Source organism: Salmo salar, chromosome ssa19, assembly GCF_905237065.1.
Source record: "Salmo salar chromosome ssa19, Ssal_v3.1, whole genome shotgun sequence".
In the NCBI taxonomy this organism is placed as follows: Eukaryota; Metazoa; Chordata; class Actinopteri; order Salmoniformes; family Salmonidae; genus Salmo; species Salmo salar.
This window is the reverse complement of record NC_059460.1, coordinates 23,386,357-23,403,712: the sequence shown is the minus strand read 5'-3', so window position 1 is coordinate 23,403,712 and position 17,356 is coordinate 23,386,357. Positions and strand designations below refer to the sequence as shown.

At 42.6% G+C, this 17,356-nt stretch overlaps 2 protein-coding genes across 2 annotated transcripts in view; one reads left to right on the top strand and one right to left on the bottom strand.

Annotated features, from left to right (window-relative positions):
* The window catches only part of LOC106578591 (ribonuclease 3), a 151,556-nt gene extending 149,417 nt beyond the window's left edge, over positions 1-2,139 (top strand). Inside the window, 1 exon segment of the mRNA XM_014157586.2 lies at positions 1,410-2,139. Coding sequence (XP_014013061.2) covers positions 1,410-1,540 — 131 coding nt within the window. The 3' untranslated portion in view covers positions 1,541-2,139.
* A 633-nt stretch (positions 2,140-2,772) lies between these two features.
* The window catches only part of LOC106578592 (cadherin-6), an 81,920-nt gene continuing 67,336 nt past the window's right edge, over positions 2,773-17,356 (bottom strand). Inside the window, exons 6-12 of the mRNA XM_014157587.2 lie at positions 15,986-16,173; positions 10,798-11,051; positions 9,110-9,246; positions 8,599-8,720; positions 8,214-8,331; positions 6,800-7,051; positions 2,773-6,153 (exon numbers count right to left, since the gene is read on the bottom strand). Of these exons, the coding sequence (XP_014013062.1) occupies positions 5,639-6,153; positions 6,800-7,051; positions 8,214-8,331; positions 8,599-8,720; positions 9,110-9,246; positions 10,798-11,051; positions 15,986-16,173 (1,586 nt within the window). The 3' untranslated portion in view covers positions 2,773-5,638. The remainder of the gene's footprint in view (positions 6,154-6,799; positions 7,052-8,213; positions 8,332-8,598; positions 8,721-9,109; positions 9,247-10,797; positions 11,052-15,985; positions 16,174-17,356) is intronic.

Below are 17,356 nucleotides of genomic sequence, written 5' to 3'. Positions count from 1 at the left end.
CCTCTCCAGACTGAAATGCCGCCAGTGATTTCCATATTTTAACTGCATGTAGTTTTTGTTTCTCTCTGAGGCTCATCATGTGTTGCTTAGTCATCTAAGGCCAATCGCACTACAGTGTATTCCTCACTGTTTCTTTGAGTGAATATGTTTGCCGACTAGATGTTGGCCTCATCTCTGTAGGAGACATTGGGGTCTTTTGCTGTACATTTTGCATTCACAGTTGTCATTTAGCAGATTTATCCAGCTTGACTTACTCTCTGTAGTCGACATGATATGGTCTAGTGACCAAAGATTAGACCTGGATTCAAATAATGTTTGTTTTCTTTCAAATAGCTCTAGCTGCACTTTATTGAGCTTGAAGTGAAGCGAAAATTCAGAATCTCCTGGAGGACATTGGAAGTTGATCAAAATGCCATTGATATTGTTAAAACTAACGCCTTTCCAACCGTGGCCATCTGGGTTTTTCTTGATTGAGCTTGACCAATAGACAGTTTGTCAAAAGGCTAAGTCTTCGAGTCAGTGTGATATCTTCGACGGGATAACATACCGTACGGAACAAACGCGGTCTACAACTAAACTGTCTGTTGTTCTTTTACGATATCCTAATCTACACATCTAAATTTGTGACTTAAATGGTTTGACACAGAAGACTGGGCGTCACTTCATGCGTACGATTTTAAATTGAGACGTATGCAGTGCTAAGCAGTGATACGCCTTATCAGCTTTTAAACATTCATTTTCTGTTGTCCTTATTACAGATCTCATTTAGAGATGTTCTGTGCTAATTAACTTATCTGATCTCATTTTCATCACAATGACATCAAATGAGCCCTGTTTAAGTCCGTTATTTTCCTTAGTTAAGGACAATGAGGTACTAGAGCCATTCAGTGCCAGTAATTGTTGCAGTGTGTCAGTAGCATCAAAAAGGAGTATGTATACATTGCAATTTCAACAGGGTAGCATAGTGGTTAGAGCATTGAGTCAGTAACCGAAAGGTTGCTAGTTCGAATCCCGAGCCGACTAGGTGAAAAATCTGTCGATCTGAACTTGACCAAGGCACCTTAACCCTTTTTCTCCATGGCCACTGTCAATAATGGCTAATCACTGCCGTGACCCCACTCTCCGAAGTTGTCTAGGGGAGTGGGATATACACAAAATACATTTCCACTTCACACCACACACTTGTACAGGTTACACACTTGTATATATGTGGAACAGGACAGATATAGGCAGACCCTATTCTACCTTTATTTTGATCTTGCCATTCTAAACACTACTAATCACTGTCCTTTAGATCTGTCGTACAACTGACCATGTTTCTTCCCTTTTTCCCCGCTCTTTATCTCCTTTCTTTGGTCCACCTTTCTCTTTTCTTCTCCTCTGTCTCACTCTACCGCTCCCTGCTGCAGATAACTTCCCTCAGATGGCTCATCAGAAGCGCTTCATCGAGCGGAAATACAGACAGGAGCTGAAAGAGATGAGACGAGAGAGGGATCGCCAGGAGAAGGAGGGAGACGAGCCAGAGGACAGCAGGAAGTAACAGAGCACCTCTCCGACCAATCGATATGGGCAGAGAAGTTTTTCGACCAGTCAAGATGGACGATATTGGAGAGTGTAGAGAAGGTGCAGGAAGTGGAGGGATAAACTACTTCCAAATACTCTGAATTGCTAAAAAAAAGATGTCCTCTCCTCGACTACTCTCTTTGATTTGACTGGTGACAACAATATGATGGAAGCTTATCATAAGGCTAACTTTCACCTGGTCAGTTTATTCGTAACAATGCAAGGAAGGAGAAGATTGTGAGGAGAGGACATATTTTTGGGACAATTCAGAAAGAGCACTAGTCTATAGTACACACCCTCTACTGTCTCGTCCCATTGGCTTGAGGATTGCCTTGCATTTTTTTAGTGTTTGTTTGGGTTTGTTGTTTTGAGCTGCTTTTATGTGTAGGTCTTAATCAATTGCATGTTGATTATGTACAGTCACGTTTTAAACTAAATCTAGAACATGATTGGTCGTCGATCATGGTTATAATGAACGGCAACAACAGAAATGCTTTGTTTTAAATGTTTTTTTTTATTTGTACCGCAAGTGACATTGATAATAATTGTTATTAATAAAGGTATTTGAAATGTTAATTGATTTGTCATCATGGAATCTGTCCTCTTGATAGCCATACTCATCATAATCAGTGTCTGACACCAAATCGCTCAATGGGAAAACTAGTAGTGGCATATCACGTTTATGAAGAGGAAAGTGTTAATATGATTCAATGACATTAAATATGATGTAAAATGCCACCATCTGTCTCGCATCTGCTGCCTCTTTCTCTAACAATTTCAAATGTGTTCCCCCCCTCCAAATCCGATTGCCAGTTTTTAAAGATCTTAATTATAGATTGTGTGTAATTAATGATTTCTTCAGTTCAGTTGCTACAGGTTCCATGCTATTAACCACTTTACTGTCTTGAATTTCAACATTCACCATAAGAACTTAAGCTACCTTCAAGCCAGGCTGACGTCATCCTAGGCAAAAACTAAGGGAACATGGCTAATGTGCAGACATTTTTTCATCTCCAAATTAGTTCTAATGTCATTAGGGTTAAGGAAATGGTCTGTCCGTTTTAGATTGTCTAGTCAGGCTGTCAAGGGGATGCTGTTCAGAAAAGTCCCCTACTTTCTTCCTACTGTATGTCTGTCAAATTGCTCAATGTTCAGACAACAAAGCTTTTCTGAGTTCGAAATACTGATGATTATTACACATAAACAGAATAAGGATTTTAAAGATCTTTAATTGTGTTGAGTCATATAAATATCCAGTACAAAAATCACATTGTACAAAGCAGATGAATGAATGGGCATTGGATCATGACAGGGCCCCTTTAAACTACTGCACATACAGTAACCTATCATAGTATTAATCCACATAGACAAAACTTAGGCTGCATCCCGATTCTCCACCCTTCTCCTGAAGTGTGCACTTCCTCGCATAGTAAGTAACCCATGGACAAGCCAGAACGGCTCATATGGGCAGGAGCCTATCTCCTGTTTCTGTAGCTTGATGCAGCTTGATGTATAACCCCTGGACATGACGCTACTTGGATGGATTTAACAATGGTGGCAACTCCCCCTAACCAATGCTGACACAATTCTTATGCTTTTAAAACCATTACTGGAAGTGTAAATGTGCACGCTTTAAGAATGGGTGGAGAATCGGGATGCAGCCATAGACTGCTCAATCACATAGTCAACAACATAATATAGAGGCAACCTTAAGGCTAACCAACCGTGTCTACATGAACACCTTGAACACCCAACAGACCGATCATATCTTTAGAAAGAGGACATCAGAACTATCTCTGGTCCAGAGTGTGAACAGAAAGCCTCCGCATAAGCAAGCCACACTAACGCCCTGGACCAGAGCTTACTATAGGCTAACCATATCTGGCAGCTAACATTTCTCTACAATCCCCCAATAGCATTGACTTGTGTTGTGACACTGGATGCTTGATGTACTTGTTTGTTTAATGCATGTCCATAGCTGAGCATGGTATTAATGCTGAAAGGCAAGAACAGTCTCGATAAAGAAGCACAAACATGTATTTATAGTGAGATGCTGCTGACACCCTGAATTAAAGAGAGAAAATGGATGTACCAATCCCAGATTGCCCCTTTTTAAAGAAAAATAATAATGAGGGGAAAATAAAGCACTCTTTTGTTGCCATTTTCTCTTCTAATTTAAACTCATGTCTACCGTTCAGGGCTGAAGAAGAACGGTTGTTCTTCAGTTCGGAGAGTTTAGGAACCCAAATGAATGCTTATCAAAGCAATGTTTGCCACAATCTCAAATAGTCACACAGTGGGCGCTCAATGGTCAAAGAAATAGAAAAAGAAAATAACTTGCTTATTACAATTATTTAGCATATAATATAGTATACATTTTTAACAAGTGTGTTCTTGACTTAGAGGACTGTCTAAGCTACCTCACAATTTTCATTGTTTACATCCATAGATGTTTTGGAAAAATAATATATGTACAGTTTGTGTGAATTGTGAATGCTGCGGACAGAGACGGAAATAATATCACCGTCATTGTGGCAATTATGTCAGTTGTGTTATTAGTTTGAAATGTCTGATAAATGTCATCCTTCTGCATATTGTTCAATTTGTATGTTTTGGCCTTGGGCAAGTTGCTTCATTTGAATTGCTCAATTTTCTTACTACGTATATGTCAAACCATTTCATGATGGCAAACCAATCTAATGACCATTTCATATGTATATGTCAAAACATTTTATGATCCCAATATTGTGTTGACCTGTACCTCTTATGTCAATGACAATCCCAACGGAATGTCAACATTCTTTCTTACAACTGAAAATGGCATATTTCCCTTAATAATATCTAGCCTTTCTCCCCACATACTGTAGTCCCAATATGTCAGGCCTGCGAAACTTTGTCAGTGTGCACATCACAAATGGATGGTCAACCATCAATCAATTACTCAGTTTAATTAACCAAGAAAAGCATAAAGTAAAACACTGAGTAAAGAATCATGTTTCATTTGAGCATGTTTAGTTCATTAGGGTAACACCTTCCATTAACCCTTTATAAAGAGTACCTTATTGCAAAGTGTTATTGACATTAGTTTTTTCAGATAGTCAGCGCTCTGAGGAGCTTTTTGGTCCGGGTGTTTCAGCTCCCCCCCACAGAGAATGATGTCCTAAATGGCACACTATTGTACCCTGGTACAAATTTAGTGCACTATATAGGGAATGGGAGTCATTTGGGATGCAGAATATGTAAAGCTATGTGGATCAGGTGTTATTGACGGTCAGAAAGGTGACGTACAACCCATAGAAATTGAATGAGTAGAGTGGGTGTCCCCATTCAAGTCAATGATGCCACAGTCGGTGGACTGGCAGCCATTTTGACTGTACCCATAGAATTAGAGCATTCTATTTCTATGGTTGCACCCCTCAGTCTCTTAGCATGGCTTTATGTGACTTCAAAAGAAGATTGTGACATACATAGCCAATGCTATAAGGGAATGGGACGCTAGAAACCTGATAACAAAACAGAACTGTACAGCATATTGTATCAATATACAGATACACACAATATAAGATATATCTCACAATATGCAGCTTTTCATTCCAGAAACTCTGAACAATTCATAGATGATGTCTGTCAAGTTCACCAGAAAACCGCTTGCTTTTCATCCCTCTATTGCAGGCAGCTTTTGAAAAACAAAAGAGAAGAAGTGTGTTTGTATATAGAGATATATGTGGGGCCTGATGCACAGAATACAGTACCCCCATATACAACGACGCGTCTTCTTGACAAGTCTTTTCCTCATGAGTCCCCGGCTGCCTTGCAGAGAGAGACCACTAATACAGTCAGGGGTCACCAAGCGTCACCGTCCAGGTCCTCCAGTGAGGTCAAAGATCAACGGTGATCAATAACGGTAAAAGAGCACTTTGAAAAATACTGCCTTGTCTGTTTGTGTCCTTCTTGTTTTGTTGTATTGTTTGCCACTTTCACAAAGTACCAGGAGTTAAGTTCACTTTAGCTAGTGCATGAGTATTTGTTTGTTGTACATTTTCCTTTTTCCTCTTATGAGCTCCCTTCTCTCTGGTTAGGAATCCCTGTAGCCGTCACTGTCCTCTCCCCCGTACATGTCAGCTAGTTTTCTAAACCTGGGTCCCCACTCGCTCAGGTAGTTATAGTCCTGGTCTCCCTCCGTGGTCACGGAGCCCAGGGAGCTCAGGGACTCAGCCACCGAGCCGCTTCCCTCGTAGGCGTAGGTGGCCAGGGAGTCATAGGGCGGCGCTGTGGGGTCCTGGTCGTTGTCCTGGAGCCTTTGGTTTATGAATTCCCTGACATCCGAGTTGTCCCTGTAGGCAGGAGGGAGGACCATGGTCCGACGGACGGGAGGGTTCAGGGTCTCGGGCTTAATGTCCCTGCGCTGTTTGGTCTCCTCGATAGCCTCCGGGTTGCGCAGCGTGCCGATATCAAAGGCCTGGGTGTCCTCCTCTCCGCCCCCCTCATCATTGTAGCTGACGACATTGTCTCTCACATCCTCTTTGGAGATGATCAGAGGCTCCTTCTTCCTCTGCTGCCTCCTCAGGACAGCAAACAGCACCACGATTACTACAGACACAAAGAGAGAGAGAGAGAAGAACTTGAGCATGAGATGGATAGGAGAGGAAAGCAAATGAGTTGAGGAATGTGCCTCGATACTCACAATTTTATATTTTTATTTTTTTAACTAGGCAAGTCAGTTAAGAACAAATTCCTATTTACAATGACGGCCTACACCGGCCAACTCAGACGACACTGGGCCAATGCATCGATCACGATTATTTCAGAAACAAGACAAAGGCTTTTGAACTTTTGTTATTTTTCCCCACCTGTGTTCCTTCTATTGTCTGAAGGATAGTTAGTGTCTGTTGGGAACCATTGGTGGTGTGCATACAGTATGTGGATACACTCACTGATATACAGAGCTGCCACAAAATACTTTCCGTATGGATTTGTATCACCTATCTAGCTCTGTGCAGTTGCAGTGAAGATAAGTAAACAGCAACAAAAGGTTTGGCTAACAGAGTTCAGAATATGACATGGCGTAAATCAATGTCTTCTGAATGTGTTGCTTATCATTTGTGTGTGTTGATGTGATTTATGTTTTAATGTGCTGTATGTAAGCCACATGCAAAATAAAATGTTCTGTCTTGTGTAAAAAACAAAAAAAGGACAATAAAGCGTTTTGAATTTAACTGAATTGTACAGTACTCACTGAGCAGTATGAGGACACAGATGATGATGGCCATGAGAGCTCCAGTGCTGAGCCCTGCGGTGAGGACCAGAGCTTCCTGGTTACACAGCTGCATGTTCCCCTCGCGGTCGCAGGTACAAACACGCACAGTCAGGGTGTTGGTGCTGCTCTGCATGGGAAAGTCCCCGTCCGATATCACCACGGGAACCAGGTAGGTGCTCCTCTGTAGCCGGCTGTAGCTGTTCCTTCTGGTCAGGATCCCAGCCGTGTTGTCTGTTGGAGATAGACGTCTTAGAGTTGGATACTATACAAGTAAGCAGTGTTGTCTGTTGGAGAGGCACTGAGGAGTAAGCAATTATAGGCTATGTTATCTGTTAGACACTTTAGAAGTAGCTACCATACAAGTTAGATGTAGGAATGTTCCCCAGTTTCTAAAGTTTATCTTGTCTCCAATTAACAGCCTTAAATATTATATTATATTAGAGGGTGCTTAAATATATATGAATGGGTAAAATTGACAAATTGCAGTGTTGGGGAAGCTACTCTGATAATATAGATGATTAAACTACCAATTAAGCTACACTAAAGCTACCATTAAGTGTTTACTTAAATGAACTCCAATGTTTCCAGATTTCAATGAAATATTACCTATAATTAATTACAATATGATTGAAATATACTTTTCCCCCAAAATAATGATGTATGCTAAAAAGCAGCTTTTCTGTGTTGGAATGGTGTGGACGTATACTGGTCATTAAAAATGAATAGATCGCTGATTGGTCAGCTCAGCGAATATGAATGACATCATGTTCAATGAGGAAACAACACGCATTTTTTTTCTGTTTGAGATACAAGTTTGAGGTGGGTTTTTTTTCTCCAATTTATGCTTTGGCCACAAATATGAGTGTAAGACGTGTCAACAACATCATTTGGGTATGAGTTAAGAGAATATGAACTTAGATTTTCACTGGACAGTTACTTTAACTAAAGTTACTTTGAAAAAGTAGTTCACTACTTCTTGGTAAATTATCATAACTAAATCTGAAATGTCATAGACTACAAATTGTAAGAACAGATTTAGCCAATTAAAACAAAAATTATGTTTCAATGTGAGAATTTGGCAGGTCTGATGCTGAGGAAATGTAAGGAAATGCCTGCCTCCGTTCATATTTAATACAATTTTTGCCCAAAAAGTCATGTGTAGTTCAAGTAGTTAGCTACACCGCTACTTGGCAAACACTACCTAGATTTGAATGTAGTTCAACTACCACCAAACTACTGCAAAATGTAGTTACTAGTTGATCTACTTGTACTTCACTACTCCGCAAAACTGACACATTGTGATCACGGCTGCTGTGGAATACATTTGTTCTGGTAAAAAAATAAAATCGAATTAACTTGTGTGTCAACTGTTGTCCTCCATGAAGAAGTGTACCTTTGTTGTCTCGGACGGTGAAGTTGGCTTTCCCTGAGACCTCGTGTGCTAGACTGAAGAAGAATCTGTGTCCACCGATAGGCTCGTCAGCATCTGTAGCACTCACTGTCTGAATCCTCTGAGAAAAGGTAAGAAAAATATGATCTAGCACAGATGACATACTTCATCATCTTCTTTTGTCATGTCTTTATCCTGAGGAACAAGACAAAAGGGTTCAGGAGAGTGGGGAGCTCTGAGGTTAAACCTGAAAACCCTCCGGCATAAGGTCAATTTCTGTGATCGAGGCAAGGGTTAACTGATGAAGATACGATCAGTTGGGGGATCTTAGGCGGGAAAGAAGACATTCTGTAGTGGTTTAAAATAGTAATGCATTGTTTTCCATTACCTGGTTAGCCTTGGCGTTTTCACAGACGAAGGTTTCGTAGTAAGTGGCGAATGTAGGAGCGTTGTCATTAACGTCCAGTACTCTGATGTAGACTGGTATGCGGCTAATCAGCCGTGGGTTGTCTTTAAAACACAGAATCATGTTGTTTAATAATCACACCAATGAAACACAATAACTGCCTTTGATAGGATTACTGCTCAAACTACTGTATATGTAACTACTAGAAGTAATTGTAGTAGTTCACTGACACACATATACATGCACTCAATTTCCTCTTGTTCCGATGGAGTGGAGCGCGTGTGTGTGTGTGTGTGTGTGTGTGTGTGTGTGTGTGTGTGTGTGTGTGTGTGTGTGTGTGTGTGTGTGTGTGTGTGTGCGTGCGTGCGTGCGTGCGTGCGTGCGTGCGTGCGTGCGTGCGTGCGTGCGTGCGTGCGTGCGTGCGTGCGTGCGTGCGTGCGTGCGTGCGTGCGTGCGTGCGTGCGTGCGTGTCAATTATCAACATGCTACTTACTGAACTCAGTGGCGATGACAGAGATGTTGTGCCAAGGGTTCTCCTCTCTGTCCAGAGTCCTTAGCATGAACACTGAGCCGTTACCCGGGTGCACGTTGAACACCCTGTCCATGTCTGTACGCCGGTCAATAGAGTACCTGCACATAGCAAACAACAACTATAAGCATCCTCTTCACTTTCTCACAACACAAACAAGTATAAGCTTCCTCACTTTCTTTCACATAAACCCAATGCACCGTGTCCTTGGCTGTGAGGCAGTTTATTAAGTGTACCTGCACAACACAAACAACAAATATAAGCTTCCTCACAACAAATATTCACAGGAATATTATGCCCCCTGTCTTTGTCTGCACCCTGTTCTATCAGGTACCTGTATCTGCAGAAAACAAACAAGTATAAATGTCCTTGCTTTATTTCACTGAAACCCAGTGGAGGAGTATCACAACAATACATCATACTGCTGCATACAGTATCATCCAATTTGAAAGCAATTTGGATGACTGACAGTTGTGCTCTGGTCGTTCCGCTAAAAATAAAATGACTCCAAAAATGTTTATCTGTGCTATCATGGTGTAGCGGTCCTAATAGCTGTTTGGAGATACACTCGCAAAACACACACACACAAACACGCACGCACACAAATGCATAAACACACACACAAACAGGTTATCTAGTAGTGTTGTTTTTCTTCACTTCCTGAGGACTAGTGTGATACATCAGTTTGATTAATAGAGTAGTGGATGTAGGATGCGTCCCAAATGCACCCTATTCGCTATATAGTGCACCACTTTTGTCCAGGGCTCATAGTGCTATATAGGGAATAGGGTGCCATTTGGGACACAAACGTAGACATGGAAGAGAGCAGGGGAGTGGAGGGGGAAGCAGACCCCCGGGGGAGGGGGGGCGTGAACCAGGTCTCTCAGGGACCATGCACCACCGCACCCCTACTCCCATCTCCTTTCTCCCTATCTCCCCTCTCCATCTACTCTCTAATCCTCTACCCTTCCACAGACAGTATTTTTTGGTTGTTTACCAGCACAAACAGTTTTAGAATTTTTACCTCAACACACATACACTGCACCACACACTCACTCTCTCTTTGCCCCTCTTGCTTCCGACAGCAAGTCTAGACTCGTTAAATCTGTCCTGTTGTGGTGCCAACTGCCTTTCTAATATTCTCAATAATTCAGTTGGCTGGGCTTGGCCCCTCCCCTGATTAATTACACCAGATAAAAGTGTGCGCGTGTGTGTGCTACTCTCGTCCCCTCCTCTCTCCTCTCTTCCCATTCCCTCTCCTTGCTTCTTACCCCCTCTCCTTTCCTAACTTCTTACCCCCTCTCCTTTCCTAACTTCTCATCTCCTCTCCTCCCCTACCCTCGTCTCGTCACCCTACTCTCTAAATGCCACAAAGCACAGCCTTCCAGATGAGCGCTGATAAAAGCGAATGATACCATATTTGACACCAGTAATAAAGAGCTCTAACTTCTAGCTTCAGCAGGCACTCCAGGATAACACTTCTCTGTGATCACTGCACTGTGATTGAGGAATGTGCTGATACTGGCAGGAGTTGTTCAAGGTGTAATTTTAATTGAAATACAGTAAAATATTTGACAGAATATAAATAATATGTTGACCCAGGTCTGCTGACCACTAGTAGATGTCTCAGGCACTGTGCACGTGTGTAGTACCTGACAGGGCTGCGGCTGCTGTCTGGGTCTGTGGCACTGACCGATCCAATGATGGTGCCTATGGCTGAGTCCTCTTTGACCTCCATGACGTAGCTGACCCGGTCGAACACCGGCGGCTCGTCCACATCCTCCACGATCAACTTGACCGTCGCCTCGTCTGTGGTCGCCGCGTAGCGCAGGAACCGTGGGTCAGGGTTAGAGTTCTCCACCTGGATCCTTAGAGTGTACGACCGCTTCCTCTCAAAGTCCAGAGGCTGAGGAGAGCGAAAGAAGAGGTTTAACAACTCTCTCACACACACACACACACACTCACTCACACGTTTTTGTTTAACTTTCCTTCCCTCTCACACACACACATCCTGTGACATGCAACACTTTTCTCATCTAAGCAATACACACACAGACACACACACAGCAAGATACACACAGACACACACACGTCAAACAACACACACATCATCAACAATTGAATGAATTCAGTGTGAGTATTTTCATTATTTTCCAAAACAGAGATTTGTGGGATTTAAGAAATCCAGTGTCCTTGTATATTTGAGGGTTTGGATTTCAGTCATGTCCACAATTATGCCCAGTAACATGGAACAGCTGGCAGCACCCATCTAAATGATCAGAGCATGCAATAAGGGTGAATGGGAAAACAGCTGTGCGCTAAACAATCATAGCAGGGGAATCAACCTAAATAAAGCCTGCCCATTTCTTTACAGACAGCAGAACTAGCCATTAGCACGCAGTGCCTCAGACTTGTTTACATGAGACAATAGGTACAAGACATCGTCGCCAAGACATCGTCGTATTTTGAAAGAACAAGAAATGGTTTGAGTTTCTTCCAACATTTGTGAGCTAACGTTAGCATCACAAACACAATTTATTCCTTTAGCCAAAGTCCTGGTACGGTCGCAGTTTGGGGATATCTCAGCTACAGTGAGTGAAGAGGAACAAACAAAGAGTACGATATAGCGAACATAACACACCCATATCAAACCACACCCCCTAAGATGCAATTCGTGTTTCAGAAATTGTATTTCTTAATGAGGCGAAAAAGCCAGGCGAGTTCAGACCCCCTTTAAACCTCTCTTCTCTCCTCTCCTCTCTCTGTGTGCATCCCAATAATCTCTCCTTTCTTGAAAATAAATTACTGGTATATGGAAACTCCCATCTAGCTAATGCATACACCAATTCAACTCTTTTAAACTTGTAGGGAGTAGTTTACGAGTGCACACTTCAGGAGGAAGGAGTGTGCACTTGTAAAGTGTGACCTTTAAGGTCACACTAATGCTGTCTGGAGAGAACACATGTGACGTGTGTTTTTGGTTGTGAGGTAGCTACTAACAAAATCCAGGCCTCCAGTCATTTTACAAGAGGTGTGTGTGTGTGTGTGTGTGTGTGTGTGTGTGTGTGTGTGTGTGTGTGTGTGTGTGTGTGTGTGTGTGTGTGTGTGTGTGTGTGTGTGTGTGTGTGTGTGTGTGTGTGTGTGCAGGTTTTTCCAATGAGCTTTCAACTGAGCACTGTCTGTACAGCGCTTGATATCAATCAAATACAGTAATTTGATATGACCCTTCATACTCTAAGTCATTGATTTATTTTCTCCTGCCCTGCTCTCTAGACAGGGGTTTGATGATGTCAACATGAACATGTGTTGTTTGGGGACAGTGGTGTAGGAAATGCCCTTTAACTAGACAAGCCATTTAATTAGAGTAGGTTCAGATGTAGACCAGACCCTGTACACACACACACACACACACACACACACACACACACACACACACACACACACACACACACACACACACACACACACACACACACACACACACACACACACACACACACACACACACACACACACACACACACACACACAGACAGAGAGCTTAGATCCCTTCCAATATCATTACAACAGTAACATCAGCAGAAGGCAATTACATCTTCCTCCACTCAATGATGACCTGATGGAAGTTAAGTGATCAATTTAAAGCCACATTGGAGGAGGGGGCACTTGAAAAAGCAACGATCTGATTATTTTTAATACATCAAAACATACTACAGCTCAGTACCACTGGCTGGTCATTTCATCCTATCTGAACATGTGTATGTACAATCTGACATGACTGGATAAATGTAAGCAATATGGAAAAAAATTCCAACCATCCAAAAGGCAAGATAAAGCAGTTAAAGGCATACCTCGGGATTTTGGCAATGAGGCCCCTTTATCTACTTCCCCAAAGTCAGATGAACTTGAGGATACAATTGTTATGTCTCTACGTGCCGTTTTAATGGGGTTGTTAACTTTCACTTGTGCAATTACTAACTAGGGTCTAGGGAGACAGCCTCAGAGCCAAACGAAACATACTTTAAGTATTTCTGAGCAACTCCAATAAGTATTATACATACATAACGGTCTAGTTACTTTAGACAGGAACTAAAGTAAGGACATTGGTCGGGGAGGATGGGTGGTTGTAATTCACGACCGTCTAGCAATCCAAAGGGTGCGTGTCCGAGTTATGTCTGGAACAGCTGTAGCATTTTAGCCTCCCCTTCCTCTAACCCTTATTCTAAACTTAACCCAATTCACCTAACCTGCTATGTAAATTGGTAGGGATATTTAAGACAAACCAAAAGTTGGTTTAAGCGGTAGCGCATTTGTTATGGCATGAATTTTGACAGGGGAAACAGCCTATCCAGCCAAGCTCATTATTTTTTACATTAGCAACAAAGTTAGGCTACATCTGTCCATGTCCATCATGAAATGAGCGATGAGTACCTTGGTGAATAGCTGTGAACCTCATATTTAGAAGTTATTTTCATGTAACAATTGCTTGTTTTCCATTTCATATGTTCAAAACCCAAGCCCTCCGTAGCCTACCCTTACCCTAGGCCTACTATAACGAAGGCTGGTTCAACAGCAATTCTTTGTCTTTTTTTATGATATCATTACATTTTACATTGATTTACTATTGTTGTTGTTAAAAACAACAGATTGCTTGTTTTTCATTACATTTTATTAAAACCAAACTTATTAGAACGACTCAAAATCCTGGTTTTATGGTGAGAATGTCTGTGGTTCGCATGCAATGTAACTTTTGGAGAAGTGTGAATGCGATATGTAAGATGGTTCCAATATATTTATAAGACATTATATTTGGGAGCAGTATAACGGTGAGTGGACATTCCCCCTTTCTCTTTATATAGGGTCTTTATCCAGCTCCTGTGCAAAGTTTAGATGTGCGCAAAACCTTCTATAGTCTAAGTTGCCTTGTCTGTATCATACACCCACGGGGAACAATTATGGTGACTCTGTATTTAGACATGGCCTCATTAAAACAAGTTGTTGTTTAGTTCTTATTAGAATTTGATTCGAATTACAAACTGTATTTTAGACCTTATCAACAGCCTAGTGAATTTAATCTTGCTTATTGACTATGTTTGGCATGTCCACAGACATGTAGACAGTAGTCCCAGCCCCTATATCAGTGCGAATGCTATAGACTATGTTTAATGTACACTAAATATACAAACGTATGTGGAAACCCCTTCAAATGAGTGAAATTTCAGCCACACCAGGTGAAAAAAAGAATTGCACACAGCCATGCAATCTCCATTGAGAAACATTGGCAGTAGAATGCCTGAAGAGCTCAGTGACTTTCAAAGTGGCAATGTCATAGGATACACCCTTTCCAACAAGTCCGTTCGTCAAATGTCTGCCCTGTTAGAGTGGCACCGGTCAACTGTAAGTGCTGTTATTATGAAGTAGAAACGTCTAGGATCAACAACGGCTCAGCCGCGAAGTGATAGGACACACAAGCTCATAGAACGGGACCGCCAAGTGCTGAAGCGCGTAAAATCACCTGTCCTCGGTTGCAACACTCACTACAGAGTCCTAAACTGCCTTTGGAAGCAATTTCAGCACAAGAACTGTTCGTTGGGAGCTTCAAGAAATGGGTTTCTATGGCCGAGCAGCCACACACAAGCCTAAGATCACCATGTGCAATGTCAAACGTTGGCTGGAGTGGTGTAAATCTCACCGTCATTGGAATCTGGAGCAAAGGAAACGTGTGCTCTGGAGTGATGAATTGCACTTCACAATCTGGCAGTCCTACAGACGAATCTGGGTTTGGTGGATCCCAGGAGAACGCCACCTGCACCAATGCAAATTGCCAACTGTAAAGTTTGGTGGAGGAGGAATAATTGTCTGGGGCTGTTTTTCATGGTTCTGGCTAGGCCCCTTAGTTCCAGTGAAAGGAAATCTTAACGCTACAGCGTACAATGACATTCTAGACGATTCTGTGCTTCAAACTTTGTGGCAACAGTTTGAGGAAGACCCTTTCCTGTTTCAGCATGACAAACCCCCCGTGCACAAAGCGAAGTCCATACAGAAAGGATTTGTTGAGATCGGTGTGGAAGAACTTAACTGGTCTGTACAGAGGCCTGACCTCAACCCCATCAAACACCTTTGGGATGAATTGGAAGACTGACTGCGAGCCAGAACTAATCACCCAACATCAGTGCCTCGACCTCACTAATGCTCTTGTGGCAGAATGGAAGCAAGTCCTCGCAGCAATGTTCCTACATCTAGTGGAAAGCCTTCCCAGAAGAGTGGAGGCTGTTATAGCAGCAAAGTGGGGACCAACTCCATATTAATGCACATGATTTTGGAATAAGATGTCCGATGAGCATGTCATGTAGTGTATTTCCTTATTGAATCAATGCAATTAGAATAATGTGAACTGCAAACATGTTCAACATATTTTGCAAATATAGGGCAGGCTATTTAATGAACTAGGCTATAGCGGACAACATTCAAATCGGATTTGATGACAATACAATACATGAAAAACTGTAAATAAACAATTTGAAGCTATCTCATTACAGGGAGGCCAAGCCTCAACACACCCACAAATTGTTTAATCATCAAAACCCGGCACTTTCTCGCCACCGCCAGGAACTGCACCCATAATTATAGTTGTGAAAATAGAAACAATATTTCTGACACACCCTGGAAACTAAAACGCTACCACCAGCCCTTAGATTTACCATTGCGTTAGGTTTATTGAAATAGAGCGCTAGGAGTGATTGGGAATCCAGCCATACTGAAAGAGTGACCTAGGAATTAGGGGAATAAGAACTAGGTATATGGGCTAGCGGTAGATTAGGAATGCAGCCAACCACTGACCCTCCTGAGGGTGATGACACCCTCCTGTGTGCTCCTATTGGTTGAAATGTCGAACATGGCTGGGCCGTCACTGCTGGTGATTCGATAGTTCATCTCAGCGTTCCTGCCAATGTCAGCGTCTGTAGCTCGCAGCACGGCCACCGTCGAGCCAGGCTCTGACGACTCAGGAGCTTTGAACTCATACAGACCTGGAGGAAAGACACGGACACACACACACATTAGTTGTTGTTATTCCATCTGTAACACCTGGATCAACCCATTAATTCAAACATTTGAATCCATCTTAAAAGCGTACATTAATCAAACATGTATAATTTGTTCAACGTGAATACACTGGCACATACATTGTTCTTTTTAACGGGTGATTTCCTGGTTTGTGCCAGATAAATGAATGCTTCCCTGTCTGCTAGCTAAAACACCACACTGTATCTCATATGCTTAAATAAATAGCTGGCTTGGTGTGCAAAGGGATGGAAGTGATATACACACAGGCTGCAGAGACAAACCCTACTGACACCCTCATAAAACACGCTGACAGCATTCTGGCAACGCCTGAGTCGGCAGGTCTCCGTCTCACACACACACACATACGCAGGCAGGCATGTACACGCGCATACGCACACAGGCATGGAAACACACACACACACACCACTATGGGGAGGTTTCCCAGGCTAACAGGTATTTAGCATTGGGTCGAGAGGAGGAAACATCAGTCTTGCAGACAACAATGATATCGCTGCCTGACACTGCCTCCTCCGGGTGTCCCATTACAATATCCACTTGCTCTCACTCTCTTTCTCCCTGGCCCCTCCCTTCATCCCTCCTTCCCTCCCTCTATTTATTCCTCCCGTCTCACCTTCATTTCCTTTCTATCCATCTCTACCCCCTACCTCTCTCTCTCTCCCTCCCTCCCTCCCCTCCTCCGTCCCTCCCAACCTCCCTCACTGTCCTGTCCATTGAGGTGAGGTGCAGTGACAGTGTTTGTCTCCCTGTTGGGGAGGGTGATAAATGGAGGTAGGGTTTCTACGGTTGTGTGCATTTTGTCATGTGAAGAGCTGTTTGGCTTGTGTGCGTAACACACACACACACACACACACAGACACAGTCACAGTGCTGTTATTGAGGGGAAACAAAATGACACCAGTAATCTGTCAATCTGATATATTTGCAATTCACCAGATGCACCAGAGAGGGAAAGCACAAGGGAGAGAGAGGAGAGAGGGGGACAAGACACAGTGTGTGAGAGGAGATAGAGGGAGAGGGGGTGAAGGAGAGAAAGATGGTTGGCAAAAGAAACACTGAAAAGAAAACTAGAAACAAAGGACATTAGCGGAGCCACACAGTGACATTGAGAGCATTGGAAAGAGAAAG